Raw genomic sequence first — 26840 nt, 5'->3', positions numbered from 1 at the left:
CACCCCTATCAACATGAGCATTACATTTTTTAAAACCCTTTCTATTTTCATTACACGTATTATTTTAGAACCAGTGATGTCACCACTGGGTCTCTGTGCTTCTCTATGCAATGTAGCCAGCTGATTTGCCACTGCTGGAAAGTAACGGCAATGTCTGCGTTGTTTCAGCCTGCTCTGCACATGATGGATCTGGTCTCATCATATAGTAAAGCTGAAGGGGAAAATAGAAAAAAAAAACAAAAAAGAACACAACAGTCGGGCCAATTCTCCGACCACTCAGAAAGCAGGAGGAGATCCGGTCAGGGTTGGTTTCAGAGAGAGACGGAGCGCGATAAACGTTTAATCTCTTGGCTGTTCGAGGGATATTACTCTTCGTACATGTCAGGATTTATGTCTCGCGGCGAGAGGAGCGGCGACACGTCGGACTGCGATTTCATCCGAATATTCAGACTAAACGTTGCTATAAATGTTTTATGGAGATTGTAACATCTAACGGCCTGTGTGACCGCGCGAGACGACTCCATAAACTTTTATGTACTATACAGGGCCCCCCCTCCCCCGTCTAGTGGTACTGCACGGGGTACACATTGTTCAGTTCCCTCAGACGGTCATATCTCAGATTTTATACACAAAACAATTCCTTTAAGGGTGACCACACCTTAAAGGGGCACTCCACCTGTTTTGTGTGTTTTAGTTATAGAGTACAGAGGTATGACTTACCATTAGAAATCATGGAGAGATCATCCCTTTATTTCCGGAGTACTGCAGGCTGTGCCCATCTCCTTTATTTCATCCCCCTTCAGTCCCTCCACCCATCACTGACCATGTATGGGGCACATGCCAAACAAAGTCCAGCAACCAACAGATCACATCTCACGAGACTGTGGCCCTGTCCCCTGTCACTATGAACCTTGGCATGGCTGGCTGAGACTGAGATGGTTGGTGGCCTGGAAAGGACAATCCTCCCCAATGCTGCGAGATGCACACAGTCTATACAGGGAGTTCTAGTTGGAACCCGTTGGGTCCCAGGCCAGGAACGAGAGGGCTGCCTCTACCCCCTATCGGTAGCCCTGCCTATGGGTGACATGTAAGTCGGATAGATTGGGGTAGGGTCCCAGGTCAGGAACGAGAGGGTTGCCTCTACCCCCTATCAGTAGCCCTGCCTATGGGTGACATATAAGTCGCATAGATTGGGGTAGGGTCCCAGGCCAGGAACAAGAGAGCTGCCTCTACCCCCTATCGGTAGCCCTGCCTATGGCTGGCATTTAAGTTGGATAGATTGGGGTAGGGTCCCAGGCCAGGAACGAGAGGACTGCCTCTACCCCCTATCGGTAGCCCTGCCTATGGGTGACAGATAAGTCGGATAGATTGGGGTAGGGTCCCAGTCCAGGAACGAGAGGGCTGCCTCTACCCCCTATCGGGAGGACTGCCTCTACCCCCTATCGGGAGGACTGCTTCTACCCCCTATCGGGAGGGCTGCCTCTACCCCCTATCGGGAGGGCTGCCTCTACCCCCTATCGGGAGGGCTGCCTCTACCCCCTATCGGGAGGACTGCCTCTACCCCCTATCGGGAGGACTGCCTCTACCCCCTATCGGTAGCCCTGCCTATGGGTGACAGATAAGTCCGATAGATTGGGGGAGGGTCTCAGGCCAGGAACGAGAGAGCTGCCTCTACCCCCTATCGGTAGCCCTGCCTATGGGTGACTGATAAGTCGGATAGATTGGGGAGGGGTCCCAGGCCAGGAACGAGAGGACTGCCTCTACCCGCTATCAGTAGCCCTGCCTATGGGTGACATAAGTTGGATAGATTGGGGTTGGGTCCCAGGCCAGGAACGAGAGGGCTGCCTCTACCCCCTATCGGTAACCCTGCCTATGGGTGACATATAAGTCTGATAGATTGGGGTAGGGTCCCAGGCCAGGAACGAGGGGGTCGCCTCTACCCCCTATTGGTAGCACTGCCTATGGGTGACAGATAAGTCGGATAGATTGGGGTAGGGACCCCGGCCAGGAACGAGAGGGCTGCCTCTACCCCCTATCGGTAGCCCTGCCTATGGGTGACATACAAGTCGGATAGATTGGGGTAGGGTCCCAAGCCAGGAACGAGGGGGTTGCCTCTACCCCCTATTGGTAGCATTGCCTATGGGTGACAGATAAGTCGGATAGATTGGGGTAGGGACCCCGGCCAGGAACGAGAGGGCTGCCTCTACCCCCTATCGGGAGGACTGCCTCTACCCCCTATCGGGAGGGCTGCCTCTACCCCCTATCGGGAGGGCTGCCTCTACCCCCTATCGGGAGGGCTGCCTCTACCCCCTATCGGTAGCCCTGCCTATGGGTGACAGATAAGTCGGATAGATTGGGGTAGGGTCCCAGTCCAGGAATGAGAGGGCTGCCTCTACCCCCTATCGGGAGGACTGCCTCTACCCCCTATCGGGAGGACTGCTTCTACCCCCTATCGGTAGCCCTGCCTACGGGTGACAAGGCGAAGTAATACAGCAATGACACATAATAGGATTAATTCACGCAGTAAACACACTCGGATGAGGATTCGTTATTTTCAAACAAGAGGCAATTATCTGCAGCCAATCAGGTTTGAAAATGAAACCACATGGCTAAAATAAAGATTCTTATCGCCGTGTAAAGCGTCATGAATTGAGCCAAACGACAATAAAACCACAGGGCAGCTTTTAAAAAAATAGTGAAATAACTAAATTCTCATATAATATTTTAAAACAACACGCCCGTCCGCCCGTCTGCAATGTACTGTGGGAAGGCACCGCTGGCGGCAAAGTGACGTACGGGCACTTCCAGGTTTCAGGTGCACGAGCACGCACCCCCCTCCCCTGCCAGGAATCGCTGTGATTGTACATAGTGGGAGCCTGTCAGCAAGTCCCACCCATTAACTCATGGGCCGGGACCTGCTGATCGGCTGTATCCAATCATATCCAGGAGCCCTGTGTTGGTAAGCAACACAGGGCTCTGTACAGAGGAAGCGATCTCTAAGTTTCTCCTCCCTGCAAACCAGGGATGAGAAACTTAGAGATTGTTTAGTAAAAGCAGCACACTGTACACACAGGTTATTATTATTATTATACAGGATTTATGGCACCAACAGTTTGCTCAGCGCTTTACAATATAACGGGAGACAATACAGCAACAATACAGTTCAATACAAGAGGGATAGGAGGGCCCTGATCCTGGGAGCTTACAATCTAAGAGGGAGGGGCTAGTGGTACAAAAAGGTAGTAACTGTGGGGGATGGACTGGTAGGAGGAAGAGAAGATTCCATTATTAGCAGAGGGCAGGATAGGCTTCCCTGAAGAGAGAGGTTTTCAGAGATCGCCTAAAAGTGGGCAGAGTAGGTGATAGTCGGATAAATTGGGATAGAGAGTTCCAGAGGATGGGGGAAGCTCTGGAGAAGTCCTGGAGACAAGCATGGGAGGAGGAGACAAGGGAGCTAGAGAGCAGGTCGTGGGAGGAGCGGAGAGGACGGTTTGGGTGATATTTGAAGACAAGATTGGTGATGTAATTTGGGGAGGAGATATAAATGGCTTTATATGTTATTGTTAATGTTTTGAATTTTATTCGTTGGGCAATGGGAAGCCAATGGAGGGATTGGCAGAGAGGGGTGGAGGACACTGAGTGGAGGCCGGTGGAGGGATTGGCAGAGAGGGGTGGAGGACATTGGAGGGATTGGCAGAGAGGGGTGGAGGACACTGGAGGGATTGGCAGAGAGGGATGGAGGACACTGAGTGGAGACCAGTGTAGGGATTGGCAGAGAGGGGTGGAGGACACTGAGTGGAGACCAGTGGAGGGATTGGCAGAGAGGGGTGGAGGATACTGAATGGAGGCCAGTGGAGGGATTGGCAGAGAGGGATGGAGGACACTGAGTGGAGGACATTGGAGGGATTGGCAGAGTGGGGTGTAGGACATTGAGTGGATGTCAGTGGAGGGATTGGCAGAGAGGGGTGGAGGACACTGAGTGGAGGACAGTGGAGGGATTGGCAGAGAGGGGTGGAGGACACTGAGTGGAGACCAGTGGAGGGATTGGCAGAGAGGGGTGGAGGACATTGAGTGGAGGCCAGTGGAGGGATTGGCAGAGAGGGGTGGAGGACACTGAATGGAGGCCAGTGGAGGGATTGGCAGAGAGGGGTGGAGGACACTGAGTGGAGGCCAGTGGAGGGATTGGCAGAGAGGGGTGGCGGATACAGAACGGTTGGTAAGGTGGATGAGTCTGGAAGCAGCATTCAGGATAGACTGAAGAGGGGATAGCCTACATAGGTAGGGACATATTTAACCCCTTGATCAGCCTAGATGTTAACCCCTTCCCAGCCGGTGTCATTAGTGCAGTGACAGTGTATAGTATTATCACTGATCATTGTATTATTGCCACAGGTGTCAGATTGCCCGCCACACTCCTGCAGTCCCATTAGAAGTCGCTGACGCCACCATTAGTAGTATATAAAACAAATTCCAGCATATACCCCATAGTTTGTAGACACTATAACTTTCATTCAAACCGATCAATATACACTAATTGGGATTTTTCTTCTACCAAAGACGTGTAGCAGAATACATTTTGGCCAAAATTTATGAAGAAATTTGATTTTTTTTAATTCTTTTATTAGATTTATTTTAAAGCAGAAAGTAAAAAATATTTTTTTTCTTTTCAAAACTTTCGGTCTTTCTTCATTTTTGTCGCAAAAAAAACCCAGTAGTGATAAAATACCACCAAAAGAAAGCTCTATTTGCGTGAAAAAAAAATATTTAAATTTCGTTTGGGTACAGCATTGCATGACCGCGCAATTACCAGTTAAAGTAGCGTAGTGCCGAATAGCAAAAAAAAATTGCCCGGCCATGAAGGGGGTAAAACCTTCTGGAGCTTAAGGGGATAATGTTGTTTTTTTAATACCGCAGCTTTCATTAAAAAGAAAAAAAAAAAGAAAAAATCACTGATGATCATGCCAACAAGGCCCTTGTTCAGGCACTTCCTTCTATGATGTGAAACACTCTGGGGTTCCAATTGTGTTACGATGTTGTCACCCATCACACAGGCTATGCCTGTAAAAATGGGTGTTGAAAAATGGCCACTGGTAGTAGTCATCTGAAACCCGTGTAACAGGGTGACAACACAGGTGCACAATTGGGAGACAAGAAGAGAATGTTGGCACTTTAAAACAGGAAGTGCCTGAACAAGGACATTCCTGGCAGGATCGCCAGGGATAACTTTTATATATATATATATATATTGTAAATTTTTAAATATTGAAAATGACTTTTGAAGTGGCTTTAGCAAATTAAAGCTCCAAGGAGATATTTGTGTTTAGATTTACATTATTGGTGCCAAGATGAAATTCCCCACGTGAAGGGATTCTTGGGAAGTGGATGTCACCTCAGGTCAGGACTCAGCTTCCTACCTATAAACATTTTCATGGTCGCTAGGCACACACAGCCAGTGAGTTGATGTAAAATGTTTTTTTTTCCTATTAACATCTCTATATAAATATGTAAACGTCTGTCAAGAATTAGACGGGAGTATAATTAAAGCTGACGTTTAATCTGGGTATATTGTGCTTTTCCTGGTTCCTCCCTACCCCCTCATCAGCATAATGACATTTTTACCTGTCCGATTACATGACATGCCTTATGTTAGGCCCAGTGATGTCATTACTGGGTCTCTGTGCTTCTTTATGCAATGCAAGCACAAGTCTCTGACCCTTTTTCAAAATCGCACTGTACCAAACAACATGGTGGCGTGGGACTGTACTTTAGCACATGAAAAAGAATGAAAGGCACCACCCTACATTTGCAAAATGGCAGCACACTTTTGTGTTGGAAAAGTGCGCGATAAAACAACCCCCCTCCTCCACACACGTGCAACCATCAAATAGTAGGTGTGGTCAGACTTCACTAACAGTGGGATGGTCTTAAATGGGCATTAAATGCCAGGAGTGCATTACATACAGAGTGCAGAATTCAGGGGTGCACTACACACAGAGCGCAAAGTGCAGGGGTGTTCTACATATAGAGTCAAGAGTTCAGGGGTGCACTGCATCCAGAGTGCAGAGTTCAGGGGTGCACTGCATCCAGAGTGCAGAGTTCAGGGGTGCGCTACACGCAGAATTCAGGGGTGTACTACACACAGAGCGCAAAGTGCAGGGGTGTTCTACATACAGAGTCAAGAGTTCAGGGGTGCGCTACATACAGAGCTCAGAGTTAAGGGGTGTGCTACATACAGAGCGCAGAGTTCAGGGGTGAGCTACGTAGAGTGCAGAGTTCAGGGGTGCGCTACACACAGCATTCAGGGGTGTACTACACACAGCGCAAAGTGCAGGGGTGTCCTACATATAGAGTCAAGAGTTCAAGCGTGCGCTACATACAGAGTGCAGAGTTCAGGGGTGTGCTACATACAGAGTGCAGAGTTCAGGGGTGCGCTACATACAGAGTGCAGAGTTCAGGGGTGTGCTACATACAGAGTGCAGAGTTCTGGATGCGCTACATACAGAAAGCATAGTTCAGGGGTGTGCTACATACAGAGTGCAGAGTTCAGGGGTGTGCTACATACAGAAAGCAGAGTTCAGGGGTGTGCTACATACAGAGTGCAGAGTTCAGGGGTGAGCTACGTAGAGTGCAGAGTTCAGAGGTGTGCTACGTACAGAGTGCAGAGTTCAGGGGTGCGCTACGTAGAGTGCAGAGTTCAGAGGTGTGCTACGTACAGAGTGCAGAGTTCAGGGGTGCGCTACGTAGAGTGCAGAGTTCAGAGGTGTGCTACGTAGAGTGCAGAGTTCAGAGGTGTGCTACGTACAGAGTGCAGAGTTCAGGGGTGCGCTACGTAGAGTGCAGAGTTCAGAGGTGTGCTACGTACAGAGTGCAGAGTTCAGGGGTGCGCTACATACAGAGTGCAGAGTTTAGAGGTGAGCTACGTACAGAGTGCAGAGTTCAGGAGTGTGCTACATATAGAGTGCAGAGTTCAGGGGTGTGCTACATACAGAGTGAAGAGTTTAGGGGTGCGCTGCATACAGAGTGCAGAGTTCAGGGGTGTGCTACATACAGAGTGCAGAGTTCAGAGGTACACTACATACAGAGTGCAGAGTTCAGGGGTGCGCTGCATACAGAGTGCAGAGTTCAGGAGTGTGCTACATACAGAGTGCAGAGTTTAGAGGTGAGCTACGTACAGAGTGCAGAGTTCAGGGGTGTGCTACATATAGAGTGCAGATTTCAGGGGTGTGCTACATACAGAGTGAAGAGTTTAGGGGTGCGCTGCATACAGAGTGCAGAGTTCAGGGGTGTGCTACATACAGAGTGAAGAGTTTAGGGGTGCGCTGCATACAGAGTGCAGAGTTCAGAGGTACACTACATACAGAGTGCAGAGTTCAGAGGTACACTACATACAGAGTGCAGAGTTCAGGGGTGTGCTGCATACAGAGTGCAGAGTTCAGGGGTGCGCTGCATACAGAGTGCAGAGTTCAGGGGTGTGCTACATACAGAGTGCAGAGTTCAGGGGTGCGCTACATACAGAGTGCAGAGTTCAGGGGTGCGCTACATACAGAGTGCAGAGTTCAGGGGTGCGCTACATACAGAGTGCAGAGTTCAGGGGTGCGCTACATACAGAGTGCAGAGTTCAGGGGTGCGCTACATACAGAGTGCAGAGTTCAGGGGTGCGCTACATACAGAGTGCAGAGTTCAGGGGTGCGCTACATACAGAGTGCAGAGTTCAGGGGTGTGCTACATGCAGAGTGCAGAGTTCAGGGGTGCGCTACATACAGAGTGCAGAGTTCAGGGGTGCGCTACATGCAGAGTGCAGAGTTCAGGGGTGCGCTACATACAGAGTGCAGAGTTCAGGGGTGCGCTACATACAGAGTGCAGAGTTCAGGGGTGCGCTACATACAGAGTGCAGAGTTCAGGGGTGCGCTACATACAGAGTGCAGAGTTCAGGGGTGCGCTACATACAGAGTGCAGAGTTCAGGGGTGCGCTGCATGCAGAGTGCAGAGTTCAGGGGTGCGCTACATACAGAGTGCAGAGTTCAGGGGTGCGCTACATACAGAGTGCAGAGTTCAGAGGTACACTACATACAGAGTGCAGAGTTTAGGGGTGTGCTACATACAGAGTGCAGAGTTCAGAGGTGTGCTACATACAGAGTGCAGAGTTCAGAGTTACACTACATACAGAGTGCAGAGTTCAGGGGTGTGCTACATACAGAGTGCAGAGTTCAGGGGTGTGCTACATACAGAGTGCAGAGTTCAGGGGTGCGCTACATACAGAGTGCAGAGTTCAGGGGTGCGCTACATACAGAGTGCAGAGTTCAGGGGTGTGCTACATACAGAGTGCAGAGTTCAGGGGTGTGCTACATACAGAGTGCAGAGTTCAGGGGTGCGCTACATACAGAGTGCAGAGTTCAGGGGTGTGCTACGTACAGAGTGCAGAGTTCAGGGGTGAGCTACGTACAGAGTGCAGAGTTCAGGGGTGCGCTACGTACAGAGTGCAGAGTTCAGGGGTGCGCTACATACAGAGTGCAGAGTTCAGGGGTGCGCTACATACAGAGTGCAGAGTTCAGGGGTGCGCTACGTACAGAGTGCAGAGTTCAGGGGTGCGCTACGTACAGAGTGCAGAGTTCAGGGGTGCGCTACGTACAGAGTGCAGAGTTCAGGGGTGAGCTACGTACAGAGTGCAGAGTTCAGGGGTGCGCTACATACAGAGTGCAGAGTTCAGGGGTGCGCTCCATACAGAGTGCAGAGTTCAGAGTTACACTACATACAGAGTGCAGAGTTCAGGGGTGTGCTACATACAGAGTGCAGAGTTCAGGGGTGTGCTACATACAGAGTGCAGAGTTCAGGGGTGCGCTACATACAGAGTGCAGAGTTCAGGGGTGCGCTACATACAGAGTGCAGAGTTCAGGGGTGTGCTACATACAGAGTGCAGAGTTTAGAGATGTACGGCGTACAGAGTGCAGAGTTCAGGGGTGTGCTACATACAGAGTGCAGAGTTCAGGGGTGTGCTACATACAGAGTGCAGAGTTCAGGGGTGCGCTACATACAGAGTGCAGAGTTCAGGGGTGCGCTACATACAGAGTGCAGAGTTCAGGGGTGTGCTACATACAGAGTGCAGAGTTTAGAGATGTACGGCGTACAGAGTGCAGAGTTCAGGGGTGCGCTCCATACAGAGTGCAGAGTTCAGAGTTACACTACATACAGAGTGCAGAGTTCAGGGGTGCGCTACATACAGAGTGCAGAGTTCAGGGGTGTGCTACGTACAGAGTGCAGAGTTCAGGGGTGAGCTACGTACAGAGTGCAGAGTTCAGGGGTGCGCTACGTACAGAGTGCAGAGTTCAGGGGTGCGCTACATACAGAGTGCAGAGTTCAGGGGTGCGCTACATACAGAGTGCAGAGTTCAGGGGTGCGCTACGTACAGAGTGCAGAGTTCAGGGGTGCGCTACGTACAGAGTGCAGAGTTCAGGGGTGCGCTACATACAGAGTGCAGAGTTCAGGGGTGCGCTACATACAGAGTGCAGAGTTCAGGGGTGCGCTACGTACAGAGTGCAGAGTTCAGGGGTGCGCTACGTACAGAGTGCAGAGTTCAGGGGTGCGCTACGTACAGAGTGCAGAGTTCAGGGGTGCGCTACGTACAGAGTGCAGAGTTCAGGGGTGCGCTACGTACAGAGTGCAGAGTTCAGGGGTGAGCTACGTACAGAGTGCAGAGTTCAGGGGTGCGCTACATACAGAGTGCAGAGTTCAGGGGTGCGCTCCATACAGAGTGCAGAGTTCAGAGTTACACTACATACAGAGTGCAGAGTTCAGGGGTGTGCTACATACAGAGTGCAGAGTTCAGGGGTGTGCTACATACAGAGTGCAGAGTTCAGGGGTGCGCTACATACAGAGTGCAGAGTTCAGGGGTGCGCTACATACAGAGTGCAGAGTTCAGGGGTGTGCTACATACAGAGTGCAGAGTTTAGAGATGTACGGCGTACAGAGTGCAGAGTTCAGGGGTGTGCTACATGCAGAGTGCAGAGTTCAGGGGTGTGCTACATACAGAGTGCAGAGTTCAGGGGTGCGCTACATACAGAGTGCAGAGTTCAGGGGTGCGCTACATACAGAGTGCAGAGTTCAGGGGTGTGCTACATACAGAGTGCAGAGTTTAGAGATGTACGGCGTACAGAGTGCAGAGTTCAGGGGTGCGCTCCATACAGAGTGCAGAGTTCAGAGTTACACTACATACAGAGTGCAGAGTTCAGGGGTGCGCTACATACAGAGTGCAGAGTTCAGGGGTGCGCTACATACAGAGTGCAGAGTTCAGGGGTGAGCTACATACAGAGTGCAGAGTTCAGGGGTGTGCTACATACAGAGTGCAGAGTTCAGGGGTGCGCTGCATGCAGAGTGCAGAGTTCAGGGGTGCGCTACATACAGAGTGCAGAGTTCAGGGGTGCGCTACATACAGAGTGCAGAGTTCAGGGGTGCGCTACATACAGAGTGCAGAGTTTAGAGATGCACGGCGTACAGAGTGCAGAGTTTTGCGATTTGTAGCCATTCAACTGAGTGGGCTGCAAAATGACACTGCAGGTCTGCGCTCCTGTGCGATTCTGCTGTGAAACGGATTTAATTTCCTAAAAATATATCCTCCAACAGAAATATAAGAAATGTTGTATAAAGTGAGAGAAGCCTGGACAGGACTAGTGCAGGCCATACATGGGTCGAATTCCGAATAATTTTTCATCCGAAAATCAAAACCGTCGTTCGCTCGGTAATCCGATGGCGCCATCAATGATTTTGAAAATCGGCCGACCGAGTCATAAAGTTTCCCCCATATAACAGGCGAAACTTCCAGGTCACGGCTCATGGTGCATATTCTTTTTGGAAAAACGATTGTACGATTTGACCATCATTGAGTCGAAAATCGGTCGTTTTTCACAAATTTTCCAACATGCCCGATCACCGAAAAGGGGAGGAGCCACGAAAACCGTCCGGTGCCATTGACCCCACTAACAGAGCGAAAATCGGCCGATTATTCTTGGGTCAAATTTCGACCCATGTTTGGCCGGCTTTAAAGTATCTGCAAATCCCATCATTAGAACCTCATAGAATCCTTCCACCAGTGAGCAGCAGCCCTTTAAAGCAGTAGGAAGGGCCCCTGTTTATTCATTTACTGTGATTGGCTGCTCAGTGATGACATCACCAGGAGTATGTCCTATTGGCTCCCAAGCACCAGGTGTTGACTGTGAGCTGTCAGTGACAGCTCAGAGAGCCCTGATGGGTCAAGTCCCAGAACACAGCAACGTATATATAAGCATTACGTTGCCGAAAAGAGGTTTTTCATTTCAAAATTACTTTTCGATATTTTGAAATCTGAAAATTTTCTTAAAATGATCCCGCCATGAAGAACCTTGTTCAGGCACTTCCCGTTATACGGTGACAACGTCTGTCCTGACCTCCCAGTTGTGCTCATGCGTTGTCACCCTGTCCCCTGGACTACAAGTTCCATTACACAGGCATGGTCCACTGTTGTCTACATCAGGAAAACCCACCCTGGGAAATGCCATGCAGCCATCGCTGGGGTGCGTAGGGGTAGGCAACCTGCGGCTCTCTAGCTGTTGTGGAACTACATTTCCCATGAGGCATTGCATAGATTACAAAACTGACAGTTACAGCTATGACTTGCAGAGGCATGATGGAACTTGTAGTCCTGAGGCTCTCAGGTTGCCTACCGCTGGTATAGACAGACAGTGGCTGCAAAGAGGTTGCAGGAGATTAGCAGCAGCACAAAAGATAAAAAGTAGCCAAAAACAGTATTTTATTTGTAAAAAATGGCAGTTGTCCATGATATGCAGCGCTTTAGAAAATTAATTATCGGCGGCTCCTAATTCTGAGTGCCTGGAATGGTCATTCCGGCAATACAATGTCACTATTTTGACGTATCAAATCCTAGTTTTCGGGGAACGAGACAGAAGTCGATAAAGTTACATTTTATTTTTCTTCTCTCCGCAGCCACCAGACATACAATCCACTTGTGTGCCGGCCTTCAAAAATCCTCCCTGCAATATGAACCAAAGCAGTCAGCCAGGACAGGTATTCTCTGCAATTTTCTCCCCGGCCTCATTAGCTAATTAACGAAGCATGGAAGCATTCCAGGGCGAATTTCGGGGCCGAGCGAGCAGCGCCGCAAAAGGTGAATTCGGGCCAAATCTGCTATCAGCGGCGGCTCTTCTATGACATCACCGGGCGATTGGAAGAATTCGCAGGCCTGTTCAGTCCAAATTGCTCATGAAATTTAAGGAGCGGCGTGAAGCGTTCCGATAAAAAAAAAAGGGGCCAGCGGCAATCGACTTTAATTTCACGTTTAATTTATTTTACTGTAACTGTTTACACGGCGCGGTTTTGCCGCCGGGGAACAAAAATGTGAATTCTCCGTTAGATATTGAATAACGGATATACCACAACCACAACTTATTTTGCTTTTTTTTTTTTTCGTTCCGGCTGATATGAGAAACTAATCTCTACTAATAATAAAAAACATCAAACAGAGAAAATCAATACTTAAAAAATGAATATGATAAATGATAAAAATTATAAATAAAAACTTATAATAAATATAATATAAAATGAATAGTCCCACTCCAAGAAAATAATTATTTGAGATGGATATGGTGAGTAGAGTGAAATTAGTTTGTCATATCAGCCGGGACAAAAAAAAATAATCTCTACTAATAATAAAAAACATCAAACAGCGCAAATCAATACTTAAAAAATCAATATGATAAATAATAAAAATACAAAAAAACTTATAATAAATATAATATGAATTGAATAGTCCCACTCAGGGGCAGACTGACCATTTGGGTATTCGGGCTCTGACAAGGGCCCGGGGTCAGTAGGGGGCCCCATGAGATGCCCCTGGTACCTTTCATAGGCTTTTTTGGGTGCGGTTTGAGTGTGGGCGAGGACACAGGGGCCCCATGATCCCCTATTGCACAGGAGCCCCATGAGTTGTCAGTCCGCCCCTGGTCCCACTCCGACAAAATAATTATTTGAGATGGATATGGTGAGTAGAGTGAAATTAGTTTGTCATATCAGCCGGGACAAAAAAAAATTATTTCAATCTACTCACCATATCCATCTAAAAAAATTATTTTGTAGGAATGGGACTATTCATTTTATATTATATTTATTATAAGTTTTTTTGTATGATTTTTATTATTTATCATATTGATTTTTTTAAGTATTGATTTGCGCTCTTTGATGTTTTTTATTATTAGTAGAGATTAGTTTGTCATATCAGCCGGGACAAAAAAAAAAAGATCTCTACTAATAATAAAAAACATCAAACAGCGCAAATCAATACTTAAAAAAATCAATATGATAAATAATAAAAATCATACAAAAAAACTTATAATAAATATAATATGAATTGAATAGTCCCACTCAGGGGCGGACTGACCATTTGGGTACTCGGGCACTGACGAGGGCCCGGGGTCAGTAGGGGGCCACATGAGATGCCCCTGGTACCTTTCATAGGCTTTTTTGGGTGTGGGTGAGGACACAGGGGCCCCATGATCCCCTATTGCCCAGGGGCCCCATGAGTTGTCAGTCCGCCCTTGGCTCCCACTTCGACAAAATAATTATTTGAGATGGATATGGTGAGTAGAGTGAAATTATTTTTTTTTTGTCCAGGCTGATATGACAAACTAATCTCTACTAATAATAAAAAACATCAAACAGCGCAAATCAATACTTAAAAAAATCAATATGATAAATAATAAAATTACAAAAAAACTTACAATAAATATAATATGAATTGAATAGTCCCACTCAGGGGCAGACTGACTATTTGGGTACTCAGGCACTGACGAGAGCCCGGGGTCAGTAGGGGGCCCCATGAGATGCCCCTGATACCTTTCATAGGCTTTTTTGGATGTGGTTTGAGTGTGAGCGAGGACACAGGGGCCCCATGATCCCCTATTGCCCGGGGGCCCCATGAGTTGTCAGTCCGCCCCTGGCTCCCACTTCGACAAAATAATTATTTGACATGGATACGGTGAGTAGAGTGAAATGATTTTTTTGTCCCGGCTGGTATGACAAACTAATCTCTACTAATAATAAAAAACATCAAACAGCGCAAATCAATACTTAAAAAATGAATCTGATAAACAATAAAAATCATAAACAAAAACATAATAAATAAAATATAAATTGAATAGTCCCATTCCTACAAAATAATTATTTGAGATGATATGGTGAGTAGAGTGAAATTATTTTTTTTTGTCCCGGCTGATATAACAAACTAATCTCTACTAATAATAAAAAAACATCAAACAGCGCAAATCAATACTTAAAAAATCAATATGATAAATAATAAAAATACAAAAAAACTTATGATAAATATAATATGAATTGAATAGTCCCACTCAGGGGCGGACTGACCATTTGGAAACTCGGGCACTGACGAGGGCCCGGGGTCAGTAGGGGGCCCAATGAGATGCCCCTGATACCTTTCATAGGCTTTTTTGGGTGTGGTTTGAGTGTGGGCGAGGACACAGGGGCCCCATGATCCCCTATTGCCCAGGGGCCCCATGAGTTGTCAGTCCGCCCCTGGCTCCCACTTCGACAAAATTATTTGAGATGGATATGGTGAGCAGAGTGAAATTATTTTTTTTTGTCCCGGCTGATATGACAAACTAATCTCTACTAATAATAAAAAACATCAAACAGAGCAAATCAATACTTAAAAAATCAATATGATAAATATTAAAAATCATACAAAAAACTTATAATAAATATAATATGAATTGAATAGTCCCACTCAGGGACGGACTGACCATTTGGGTACTCGGGCACTGACGAGGGCCCGGGGTCAGTAGGGGGCCCATGAGATGCCCCTGGTACCTTTCATAGGCTTTTTTGGGTGTGGTTTGAGTGTGAGCGAGGACACAGGGGCCCCATGATCCCCTATTGCCCAGGGGCCCCATGAGTTGTCAGTCCGCCCTTGGCTCCCACTTCGACAAAATAATTATTTGAGTTGAATATGATGAGTAGAGTGAAATTAAAATTAATTAATCTCAAATAATTATTTTGTCGGAGTGGGAGCCAGGGGCGGACTGACAACTCATTGGGCCCCCCTGTGCAATAGGGGATCATGGGGCCCGTGTCCTCACCCACACTCAAACCACACCCAAAAAAGCCTATGAAAGGTACCAGGGGCATCTCATGAGGCCCCCTACTGACCCCGGGCCCTCGTCAGTGCCCGAGTACCCAAATGGTCAGTCCGCCCCTGAGTGGGACTATTCAATTCATATTATATTTATTATAAGTTTTTTTGTATTTTTATTATTTATCATATTGATTTTTTAAGTATTGATTTGCTGTTTGATGTTTTTTATTATTAGTAGATATTAGTTTGTCATATCAGCCGGGACAAAAAAAAATAATTTCACTCTACTCACCATATCATCTCAAATATTTGTTTTGTCGGAGTGGGACTATTCAATTTATATTATATTTATGATAATTTTTTTTTGTATGATTTTTATTATTTATCATATTCATTTTTGAAGTATTGATTTGCTCTGTTTGATGTTTTTTGATTGTTGTTTTATTAGTGTTTACACTAAGGAGCAGCAGCATTTATTTAGGAGCTATCTGACTATTTTTGGCGCTGGTGATTTTTTGGATAATCTCTAGTAATGGATAACAAAAGCAAATGATCCCTCAACATTCACATTACCAGGACTAACGACTACAAAGCCATCATGTAAAGTCAACTTCCTGCATGCTGAACAATTCGCTTTTTTTTTTTAAAGAACTTGTATTGAAAGTACGACATTTATAATAATGTGGACAAATCTCTGATACAAATTGTTTCTTTCTGTGACAGGAAATAGATGGGAGATCAACTCCGGAGAGAAAGAAAAAACATTTAAAAGAAGCAACAAATGTTGCAGGAAACTCAACAAAAAGCAAAGACGCTGCGTGCGTGATCAAAGTATGTCGCCAGTCGCTGCCTAGGAGGAGTCACTTGGTGCCGTAACAACTATTAATCAGAAATCCATCTAATGGGTATCAATCAAAAATCTATTTATTGGTTATTAATCAGAAATCCATCTAATGGGTATCAATCAAAAATCTATTTATTGGTTATTAATCAGAAATCCATCTAATGGGTATCAATCAAAAATCTATTTATTGGTTATTAATCAGAAATCCATCTAATGGTTATCAATCAAAAATTGATTCATTGGTTATTAATCAGAAATCCATCTAATGGTTATCAATCAAAAATCTATTTATTGGTTATTAATCAGAAATCCATCTAATGGGTATCAATCAAAAATCTATTTATTGGTTATTAATCAGAAATCCATCTAATGGCTATCAATCAAAAATTGATGTATTGGTTATTAATCAGAAATCCATCTAATGGTTATCAATCAAAAATCTATTTATTGGTTATTAATCAGATATCCATCTAATGGTTATTAATCAAAAATCTATTTATTGGTTATTAATCAGAAATCCATCTAATGGTTAATAATCAAAAATTGATTCATTGGTTATTAATCAGAAATCCATCTAATGGTTATTAATCAAAAATCTATTTATTGGTTATTAATCAGAAATCCATCTAATGGTTATCAATCAAAAATCGATTTATTGGTTATTAATCAGAAATCCATCTAATGGTTATCAATCAAAAATCGATTTATTGGTTATTAATCAGAAATCCATCTAATGGTTATTAATCAAAAATCTATTTAATTAATCAAAAATCTATTTATTGGTTATTAACCAGAAATCCATCTAATGGGTATCAATCAAAAATCTATTTATTGGTTAATCAGAAATCTATCTAATGGTTATTAATCAAAAATTGATTTATTGGTTATTAATCAGAAATCCATCTAATGGTTATTAATCAAAAATCGATTTATTGGTTATTAATCAGAAATCCATCTAATGGTTATCAATCAAAAATCGATTTATTGGTTATTAATCAGAAATCCATCTAATGGTTATCAATCAAAAATCGATTTATTGGTTATTAATCAGAAATCCATCTAATGGTTATCAATTTATTGATTATTAATCAGAATCTTAGATTGTAAGCTCCCAGGATCAGGGCCCTATATAAATCCTGTATATAATAATTTCTGACTAATAGCCACTAAATTGATTTCTGATCAATAACCTTGATTTTTTTTTCTTTAACACTTTATTCATTTTCACACAGACAGGAATGCAACAATTTAGGTTACAAGTAGAGGGAACGGCCATTTCGTAGGTAACTTGACACAATAAACAGAACAAGATCCCTCACTTCTATAGAACACGGTATTCGCCATATGGATTGATTCCTGATTAATAACTATTAAATTGATTTCTGATGTAATGCCATTAAATAAGAATATATATATGTGTGTGTATGTGTATATATATATATATATTCATATTTAATGGCATTACATCAGAAATCAATTTAATAGTTATTAATCAGGAATCAATCCATGCATATGTTTAATATTAATATTAAACATACACATAGTATAAAATGATACTAATTATTACTATGTGTGCATGTAAATATATAATATATATATATAGAATTTTTATTTTTTTTCAAATGTACTAATAATATATTCCATACATTTATAGTAAGTATTAAAACATATAACTCAATGTCATAAAATTGTACTAAATATTAACCATACTAGTTTTTTATTAATAATTAAGATCGATATTAAATATTATATAAAATGTTACTAAATATTAAAAAAATAAATAGCAATTATATATATTGTATAAAATATTAAATAACTAACTAAATTATTATTACATATATATATATATATATTTTTTTTTATATATACAATTCTACAGAGTATTAAAGTTATATTAAATATATTAATATTAAACACACACATTATTATTATACAGTATTTATAAAGTGCCAATAGTTCGCTTAGCGCTGTAGTATATAAAGTTATACTAAATATTACTATGAACATTTTTATTACATTTCTATCTATATACATACACACACAGTATACAGTATAAATATAATCAAATAAATAAATATACCTAAATGAAAAAAAAATGATTTAAATATGAACATTAAAAAAAAAAGTAGCTATATATATATATATGTATACACACACACACACAAACAAAAATTTCATACATACATATGTAGCACCAGCAATGTTTCAGGCATACTTGCCCTTTCTCAAGCAGCTTAAGAAAGGGCAGGGATGCCTGAAACGTGGCTCCTGCGATATGTATGGATGGGTAATACGGCTCTTTTGTGCTGCAGCCCCCCCTGTATTCTAGTCTGTTTGTGGTGGTTATAGGGACCTACCTGGCTGTATGTACAACTTTTCAGCTGGCCCTGCTTATACACTCTAGGGGAGATTTACTAAAACTGGAGAGCTCAGAATCTGGTGCAGCTGTGCGTGGGAGCCAATCAGCTTCTAACTTCAGCTTATTCTGTTACGTTTTGAATATAAAACGTGGAAGCTGATTGGTTTCTATGCAGAACTGCAACAGATTTGGCACTTTAAAGTTTCAGTATCTCTCTCTCTCTTTCTACCTCTCTCTCCTTCTCCTCTCTCTATCTCCCCCCACCTCTCTCTCTCTCCTCTCCCCCTCCCTCTCCTCTCTCTCTTCTCCCCCCCTCTGCCTTCCCCCCCTCTCTCCTCTCTCTCTCCTCTCATTCTCCCCCCCCCCTCTCTCTCCTCCCCTCTCTCTGCCCCCTCTCTCCTCTCCCCTCTCTCTGCCCCCTCTCTCCTCTCCCCTCTCTCTGCCCCCTCTCTCCTCTCCCCTCTCTCTGCACCCTCTCTCCCCCCCCTCTCTCTCTCCTCCCCTCTCTCTGCCCCCTCTCTCCTCTCCCCTCTCTCTGCCCCCTCTCTCCTCTCCCCTCTCTCTGCACCCTCTCTCTCCCCCTCTCATTCCCTCTCTCCCCTCTCATTCTCTCCCCCCTCTCTCTACTCTTCCCCCCCCTCCTCTCTCTATCCCCCTCTCTCCTCTCATTCCCCCCCCTCTCTCCCCTCTCTCTGCCCCCTCTCTCCTCTCCCCTCTCTCTGCCCCCTCTCTCCTCTCCCCTCTCCCCCCTCTCTCCTCTCCCCTCTCTCTGCACCCTCTCTCTCCCCCTCTCATTCCCTCTCTCCCCTCTCTCCTCTCATTCTCTCCCCCCTCTCTCTACTCTCCCCCCCCCCCTCCTCTCTCTATCCCCCTCTCTCCTCTCATTCCCTCTCCCCTCTCTCTGCCCCCTCTCTCCTCTCCCCTCTCCCCTCTCTCTCCCCCCTCTCTCTACTCTCCCCCCCCCTCTCTCTCTATCCCCCTCTCTCCTCTCATTCCCTCTCCCCTCTCTCTGCCCCCTCTCTCTGCCCCCTCTCTCCCCTCTCTCTCCCCCCTCTCTCCACTCCCCTCTCCCCTCTCTCTGCCCCCTCTCTCCCCTCTCTCTCCCCCCTCTCTCCTCTCTCTCTCTCTCTCTCACAGGCAACAATCGTTATATCCTGCTCCCATCCTAAACCTGACACGTTGGTCACCACGAGCAACACTCCATGCAGTCCCATCACTTGCACACGGGCCCCACACATTACAATGTGACCGTTGGCTTGAATGGTAGAAAGATGAAAACATGATGAAAATGTGAGTAAAAAACTGAAAGGGGAGATTGGCAACCCTGCGACCGGCCAGTCTAATCGTAGAAAATTGGACTCCAATTGATGCTTCATACAACCAATCTTATGTCACCCCACACATAGACTTCTGTGCAACTCGTCTAAAGCTCACCACACGTTACATTGTACAATCTCCTTTAGATCTACAAAGTATAGTTGTGGGGGGGGGGTCCTGCCTGATTGATTGGGGGGGTCCTCATATGACATAGTTTTGGTAGATCTAAGGATGATTGGACAGATTGTAATGTGTATGGTGACCTTAAAAATAGAAGAATCAGACTGATAATGCTTCTCTCCACAAGGCGGTACATCCCACCATCCCTGTGCTGAGTTCCCAGGTCTGTACACCTGCTGTGCCCATTATGAGGGGTTCCCACCATCCCTGTGCTGAGTTCCCGGGTCTGTACTCTTGCTGTGTCCATTATGAGGGGTTCCCACCATCCCTGTGCTGAGTTCCCAGGTCTGTACACCTGCTGTGCCCACTATGAGGGGTTCCCACCATCCCTGTGCTGAGTTACCGGGTCTGTACTCCTGCTGTGCCCATTATGAGGGGTTCGTGTCATCCCTGTGCTGAGTTCCCGGGTCTGTACACCTGCTGTACCCATTATGAGGGGTTCCCACAATCCCTGTGCTGAGTTCCCGGGTCTGTACACCTGCTGTGCCCATTATGAGGGGTTCCCACCATCCCTGTGCTGAGTTCCCGGATCTGTACACCTGCTGTGCCCTGTATTTCTATGTATTTTATATGTAAAATGCAGCAGAATGAGTGAGAAGACCCTTGATATAGCATGAGTAAGACTCCAAGATGAACCAGAACCATATCGTGGTACCGACACCTCTGTAGGATACCAGAAATGGAACAAGTCAGCAACCCCACCTATAATGGTGATATCACTTTTGGGTGGAGGGATCCTTGCAGGGCAGCATTAGGGGAATATGTAAGAAATGTAAATCACAATGAAATGCTCTGAATTCGGTTGGTGGATTACGGGACTACAATCACCGCTGTATTAGTTTACACATCACTCCATCCAAAAGCAATATTCCATTTCTATTGGTGGATGCAACGTCGCTTAATTGTCTTCTTCTAGTTCTAAAAGGACTCTGCAGGTGAGATGTCCCGGCAATAAATTCATCCTCTATAATGCTCTGATGTCCCCTATAATGCTCCGATGTCCTCTATAATGCTCGGATGTCCCCTATAATGCTCCGATGTCCCCTATAATGCTCTGATGTCCCCTATAATGCTCGGATGTCCCCTATAATGCTCGGATGTCCCCTATAATGCTCGGATGTCCCCTATAATGCTCTGATGTCCTCTATAATACTTGGATGTCCCCTATAATGCTCTGATGTCCTCTATAATGCTCTGATGTCCTCTATAATGCTCGGATGTCCCCTATAATGCTCGGATGTCCCCTATAATGCTCTGATGTCCCCTGTAATGCTCCGATGTCCCCTATAATGCTCGGATGTCCCCTATAATGCTCTGATGTCCCCTATAATGCTCGGATGTCCCCTATAATGCTCTGATGTCCCCTATAATGCTCCGATGTCCTCTATAATGCTCCGATGTCCCCTGTAATGCTCCGATGTCCCCTATAATGCTCGGATGTCCCCTATAATGCTCTGATGTCCCCTATAATGCTCCGATGTCCTCTATAATGCTCCGATGTCCCCTATAATGCTCGGATGTCCTCTATAATGCTCGGATGTCCCCTATAATGCTCTGATGTCCCCTATAATGCTCTGATGTCCTCTATAATGCTCTGATGTCCTCTATAATGCTCGGGTGTCCTCTATAATGCTCGGGTGTCCTCTATAATGCTCGGGTGTCCTCTGTAATGCTCGGATGTCCTCTGTAATGCTCGGATGTCCTCTATAATGCTCGGATGTCCTCTATAATGCTCGGGTGTCCTCTATAATGCTCGGATGTCCTCTATAATGCTCTGATGTCCCCTGTAATGCTCGGATGTCCTCTGTAATGCTCGGGTGTCCTCTGTAATGCTCGGGTGTCCTCTATAATGCTCGGGTGTCCCCTATAATGCTCGGATGTCCCCTGTAATGCTCGGATGTCCCCTGTAATGCTCCGATGTCCTCTATAATGCTCTGATGTCCCCTATAATGCTCGGATGTCCCCTATAATGCTTGGATGTCCCCTATAATGCTCTGATGTCCCCTATAATGCTCGGATGTCCCCTATAATGCTCTGATGCCCTCTATAATGCTCTGATGCCCTCTATAATGCTCTGATGTCCCCTATAATGCTCTGATGTCCCCTATAATGCTCTGATGCCCTCTATAATGCTCCGATGTCCTCTATAATGCTCAGATATCCTCGATAATGCTCGGATGTCCCCTGTAATGCTCGGATGTCCCCTGTAATGCTCGGATGTCCCCTGTAATGCTCGGATGTCCCCTATAATGCTCTGATGTCCTCTATAATGCTCGGATGTCCCCTATAATGCTCTGATGTCCCCTATAATGCTCTGATGTCCCCTATAATGCTCGGATGTCCCCTATAATGCTCGGATGTCCTCTATAATGCTCTGATGTCCTCTATAATGCTCTGATGCCCTCTATAATGCTCGGATGTTCTCTATAATGCTCGGATGTCCTCTATAATGCTCTGATGTCCCCTATAATGCTCGGATGTCCCCTATAATGCTCGGATGTCCTCTATAATGCTCTGATGCCCTCTATAATGCTCGGATGTTCTCTATAATGCTCTGATGTCCTCTATAATGCTCGGATGTCCCCTATAATGCTCGGATGTCCCCTATAATGCTCGGATGTCCTCTATAATGCTCGGATGTCCTCTATAATGCTCGGATGTCCCCTATAATGCTCGGATGTCCCCTATAATGCTCTGATGTCCTCTATGATGTCCACAGTAGGTCGGGAGCTGTGGAGCTCTCACTGCTGTACAGTTGCATCCTTTATATTGCTCCTATCAGGTCAGAAGCTCGGGAGATCTTAGTGCTGAAATCCCAGTTAGCTGTAATAAGTTGGCACGTGAACCGACTTGCCAGAATCTGCCAAGAGCGAAAATATCAGTTTTGGGTGGTCTGATCCTTTATACAAGCCCATTATAACTGTTACTCTGCAATTTGTCTCATCACCATCACCCCCAGCAAGTTCTATCGAGATTCTGTCAGAGAGGTCACCGGAGACCGACACTTGGTGGTTACTGTCACTTTGTAATGCTGCTACAGGAGACAGAGAGAGGAGAGAGAGAAAGGGAGAGAGAGAGAGACAGACAGAGGGAGAGAGAGAAAAAGAAAGAGAGAAAGAGAGACAGAGGGAGAGAGAGAAGGTGATGGGTAAAAAGAGAGAGAAATAAGAGAGGGGGGAGAGAAGAGAGAGAAAAGAAAAGGAAGGGATAGTGAAAGACAGAAGGAGTGGAAGAGAGAGAAAGAGAAACAAGGAGAGAGAGAAGAGAGGGAAAGAATGAGAGGAAGGCAGAGAGAGAGAGAGAGAGAGAGAGAGAAATATGGAGAGAAGAGAAATAAGGAAGGAGAGAGAAAGAGAAGGAGAAAAAGAAGAAGAGACAGAAAGAGATGGAGAGAAGGAATGGTAAAAAGACAGAGAGAAATAAGGAGAGGAGGGAGAGAGAAAAGGAAAGGAAGGAAGAGGGAGAGAAAAACAGAAGGAAAGGAAGAGAGAGAAGAGATAAAAAGAATGAGAGGAAGGAAGAGTGAGACAGAGAAAGCATGAGAAAGGGCAAGAGATAGAAAGAAATAGGGGGAGAAGAGAGAAAAGGAGAGGGAGAAAGAGATGGAGAGAAGGAGATGGGTAAAGGGAGATAGAAATAAAGGAAAAGGGAGAGAGAGAGTTGGAGATTGAGAGAGAAAAAAGAAAAGAAAGAGAGAGGGAGAAAAAGAGATAAAGAGAAGGATGTAGATAAAGAGAGACAGAGAAATAAAGATAGGAGAGAGAGAGATAGAAGATAGAGAAAGAATGAGAGGAAGGAAGATAGAGAGAAAGAAGTATAAGGGGCGTGAGATAGAAAGAAATAGGTGAAGAGAGAGAGAGAGAGAAGGAAGGAGAGAGATGAGAGAGAGAGAGAGAGAGAGAGAGAAAGATGAGAGTAAGAAAGAAATACAGAATGAGAGATCCAAAGAAAAAGAGGGGGGAAGAGGGAGGAATAATAAGAAAATTAGAAAGAATGAGAGAGAGAGAAGATAATAAATGATGGGAAGGGGGTGAGCGCAAAGGAGAGTGAAAGAAAGAAAAAATGAGAGAGAAAAGTAGAAAATAAATAAGAAAAAAGGGGAGCGATGGAAGAAGAGGGGAAAAAGAACAAGAGAGATAGAGAGAGACAGAGAGTGTAAAGGAGTGAGAGACAGAAAGAGGGGGAGAGAGAAAAAGACAGGAAAAAGAAAGAGAGAAATGAAGGGAGAAAAGTTGGGGGTGGGAAAGAAGAATCAGAAAGAAAGGGAAGAAGAGAGGAAAAGAAAGAGAGGATAAAGAGATAGAACAAGAAAAGGAGAGAGAGAGAGAGAGAGAGAGAGAGAGAGAGAGAGGAGAGTGGAGAGAGAGAGAATGGAGAGAGGGAGAGAGAGAGAGAGAATGGAGAGAGAGAGAGAGAGAGAGAGAGAATGGAGAGAGAGAGAGAGAGAGAGAGGGAGAGAGAGAGAGAGAATGGAGAGAGAGAGATAATGGAGAGAACATGGAAAGAAGAGAGAGAACAAATACTAGACATAGAGGTGATGGGAGACAGATGCAGTTGTACATTCCAGCTGCGTGTTCTTTGCATTGAAGGGACACATTGGTCTCTCGTTGTCATCATTTCTTACATAGCATCTCTACCATCGTGCGAACTGTAGGAGATTTGTACTCACCCACACACTCGTTGGCTTCCCTTGCAGTCGCCCTCTGCCAAGGTCTGTCATAGTGGAAAGGTTTACATCGGTCGCACTCGGGCCCGGCTGTGTTGTGCTTGCAGTCGCACACCAGGTTGTCATCCCTGTCCTTGACGCACCTTGATGCGTGCCCGTTGCATTTGCACCGACCCCCGACCTGAAGGTCAGAGACGGCGTAGAAATAGGAGTCCCTGGCCAGCTCCGAGTCATCTTCGTTCTCGTCGCCGAAGGTATGAAGGCGGCTAAAGACCACTTTGATGTCCGTGGCGGTCACCCAGTCTTGGAGCACCGGGGAATTGTCGAAGTCATGGGCGGACGGTCGGCCGTCCAAGGTGCTGAAGGCGATCAGGCCACCCGAAAGAGGGTGCATGTCGGTGTGAGAGTCCGTACAGATGGCCTCCTGCTCGTTCTGCTTGGTGATCACCGCTTTGTTGGGTTTGTTGTACATCTTCCTGCACTGGGTGGAGTAGAACTGGAATGGCACCCAGGACTTTCCATAGTCCATGGACTTGAAGATGGCCATGGATTCCGGACGGGGAGAGCAGAACTGCAAGCTCACATAAGTCACCTCAAACTTCTTGCCCAGGGAAAGCGTGAGGGTGACGTTCTGAGGGTACTGGATGTAGTTCTCTGACTGCCAGCAGGTCAAGTTGTGGGGATTGTTGAGGTCCGTTAAAAAGGACGGCGGGTGAGCTTTTTTGGGGTCAGAAGCGTTGCACGCGTGACAGTTGCGAAACCTCTCTTCGCCTTTCTCCGTCACAACGCAGTATCTCGAAGGGTTCTTGCCGCAGATACTAGACACCTTAACCTCCTTCCCGAAAGCAGAGTTCACAAAGTCTGGGATACACCTCCTCGGATTTCCGTTCTCATCATAGCACGGGTCCGGCTGCGACGTCTGGATGGAGAACATATTCATCCCGTAGCCTCCTCTACCTTCTTGAGCGGTACAGCACAAGGAAATCAGCATCAACATCGCAAAGTGCCCTCTCAGCATCATCCTGGATCCAGCTTAACCCTGCCTCGACCACAGACCTCTCCTCTGGTGGTACCTGGCAAAATTGAGGACAGAAGAAAATCAAAAAATCAGAAAAAAAAAAACGATATAAAATATTTAAGTCACCTAGGAGTTACTAGAAACAGATGGTAAAAATAGCTAAAAACAGACTAGCAACCAAAATCAAACAGAAATGACATCACTTTTTTTTCTGCAGAAAAGATCCAAAAGAGAAGAAAAAAAATTGCATTTCAAAAGCTTCCTGCATAAATTTGATTTTTAATCAGAGAGCGGTATAAAAAAAACAAAAAAAAACAAGCATAAATGACAACATAAAAAAGGTGAAATTTCCCAAAATAGAACAGAAAACAAACAAAACGAAACTGTGTCAAGGCTTTAAGCAGGGAGATACAATAAAAGAAGAAGCTGTGAACAGATTTGGCCGGAGAGAAAATTCTCACCTAGAAGAAAGCATTCTGTGGTTTAAAGTAATTAAAGGGAAAATTTAAAAAAAAAATTTGCTCTACCTTAGGAGTGAATTAAGGAATTGCAGGGGGGAAGAAAAAAAAAAAGGGAATGAGAAATGGTATAGAGGAAAAAAAAAAAAAAAAAGTTGAGAAAAAGTTTTGTTGGCGAGTCAGTGTGAGCGGTGCCGGGGAAAGCTGATGGGAAAAGTGCTCAGGGAGACAATTTGGAGAATGAATCGTTCCATCCCTCCTGGATGACCAAAAGCTTTGCTGGACTTGTCTTCCCCTGGCTGCCTATAGAAAGTGAATGACGCTCCGCGCTGTGTTTGGCTTCAGGTCATCTCAAGGAGTGACACTGCATTAGGGGGAATTACAACGACACCCACTGGTTGGAAAAACCACACTGGGCAGGAGAAGCTTTGCACATGCAGGAGAAGGAGGGGTAGGGAGGTGGGAGAAAAGGATGGGGGGGGGGGGGGGGAAGGAGTGGAGCAAAGGAGCTTGCACTAACCAAGGGAAAAGTGTGAGACACAAGGGGGAGAGACATGCTCACAGATAAGGTGAGCACCATGGACAGACAATGCATGCTTGTGGATGCAAAGCGCAGGGAGGGCAGACAAGGAAGGGGGGGGGATCTCACGCTTTTAGATTCTATAGGAAGTCAAACTGAAACGTTACTGCTAGAAGGAAGCGGTGCAGGGAGGAGGACGCGCTGCTTGCAGCATCCCTGCGTCGGGGCAAGAGCAGACAGGGAGCTGCGCTTTAACCACTTCAGCTCTGGAAGGCGTTCCCCCCCTTCGTAATCAGCCCATTTTTCGCTACTTTAACTGGTCATTGCGCGGTCATGCGAAGCTGT

At 45.5% G+C, this 26840-nt stretch overlaps 1 protein-coding gene across 2 annotated transcripts in view; it reads right to left on the bottom strand.

Annotated features, from left to right (window-relative positions):
• LOC149439018 (netrin-1) overlaps positions 1-26342 on the bottom strand; it is a 177738-nt gene extending 151396 nt beyond the window's left edge. The window contains exons 1-2 of one of the 2 annotated variants that reach the window (XM_089659570.1): positions 25979-26342; positions 24503-25572 (exon numbers count right to left, since the gene is read on the bottom strand). In XM_089659570.1, coding sequence (XP_089515696.1) covers positions 24503-25520 — 1018 coding nt within the window. In that variant the 5' untranslated portion in view covers positions 25521-25572; positions 25979-26342. The remainder of the gene's footprint in view (positions 1-24502; positions 25573-25978) is intronic. The other variant, XM_089659569.1, reaches the window with a different exon arrangement.
• Between the last annotated feature and the right edge of the window lie 498 nt (positions 26343-26840).

This window comes from Staurois parvus, unplaced genomic scaffold (genome assembly GCF_062004578.1).
Source record: "Staurois parvus isolate SC_StPar_1 unplaced genomic scaffold, SC_StPar_1.0 ptg001165l, whole genome shotgun sequence".
Classification (NCBI taxonomy): domain Eukaryota; kingdom Metazoa; phylum Chordata; class Amphibia; order Anura; family Ranidae; genus Staurois; species Staurois parvus.
Note: the sequence above shows the minus strand (reverse complement) of the source record. Positions and strands in the feature narration are given on the sequence as shown.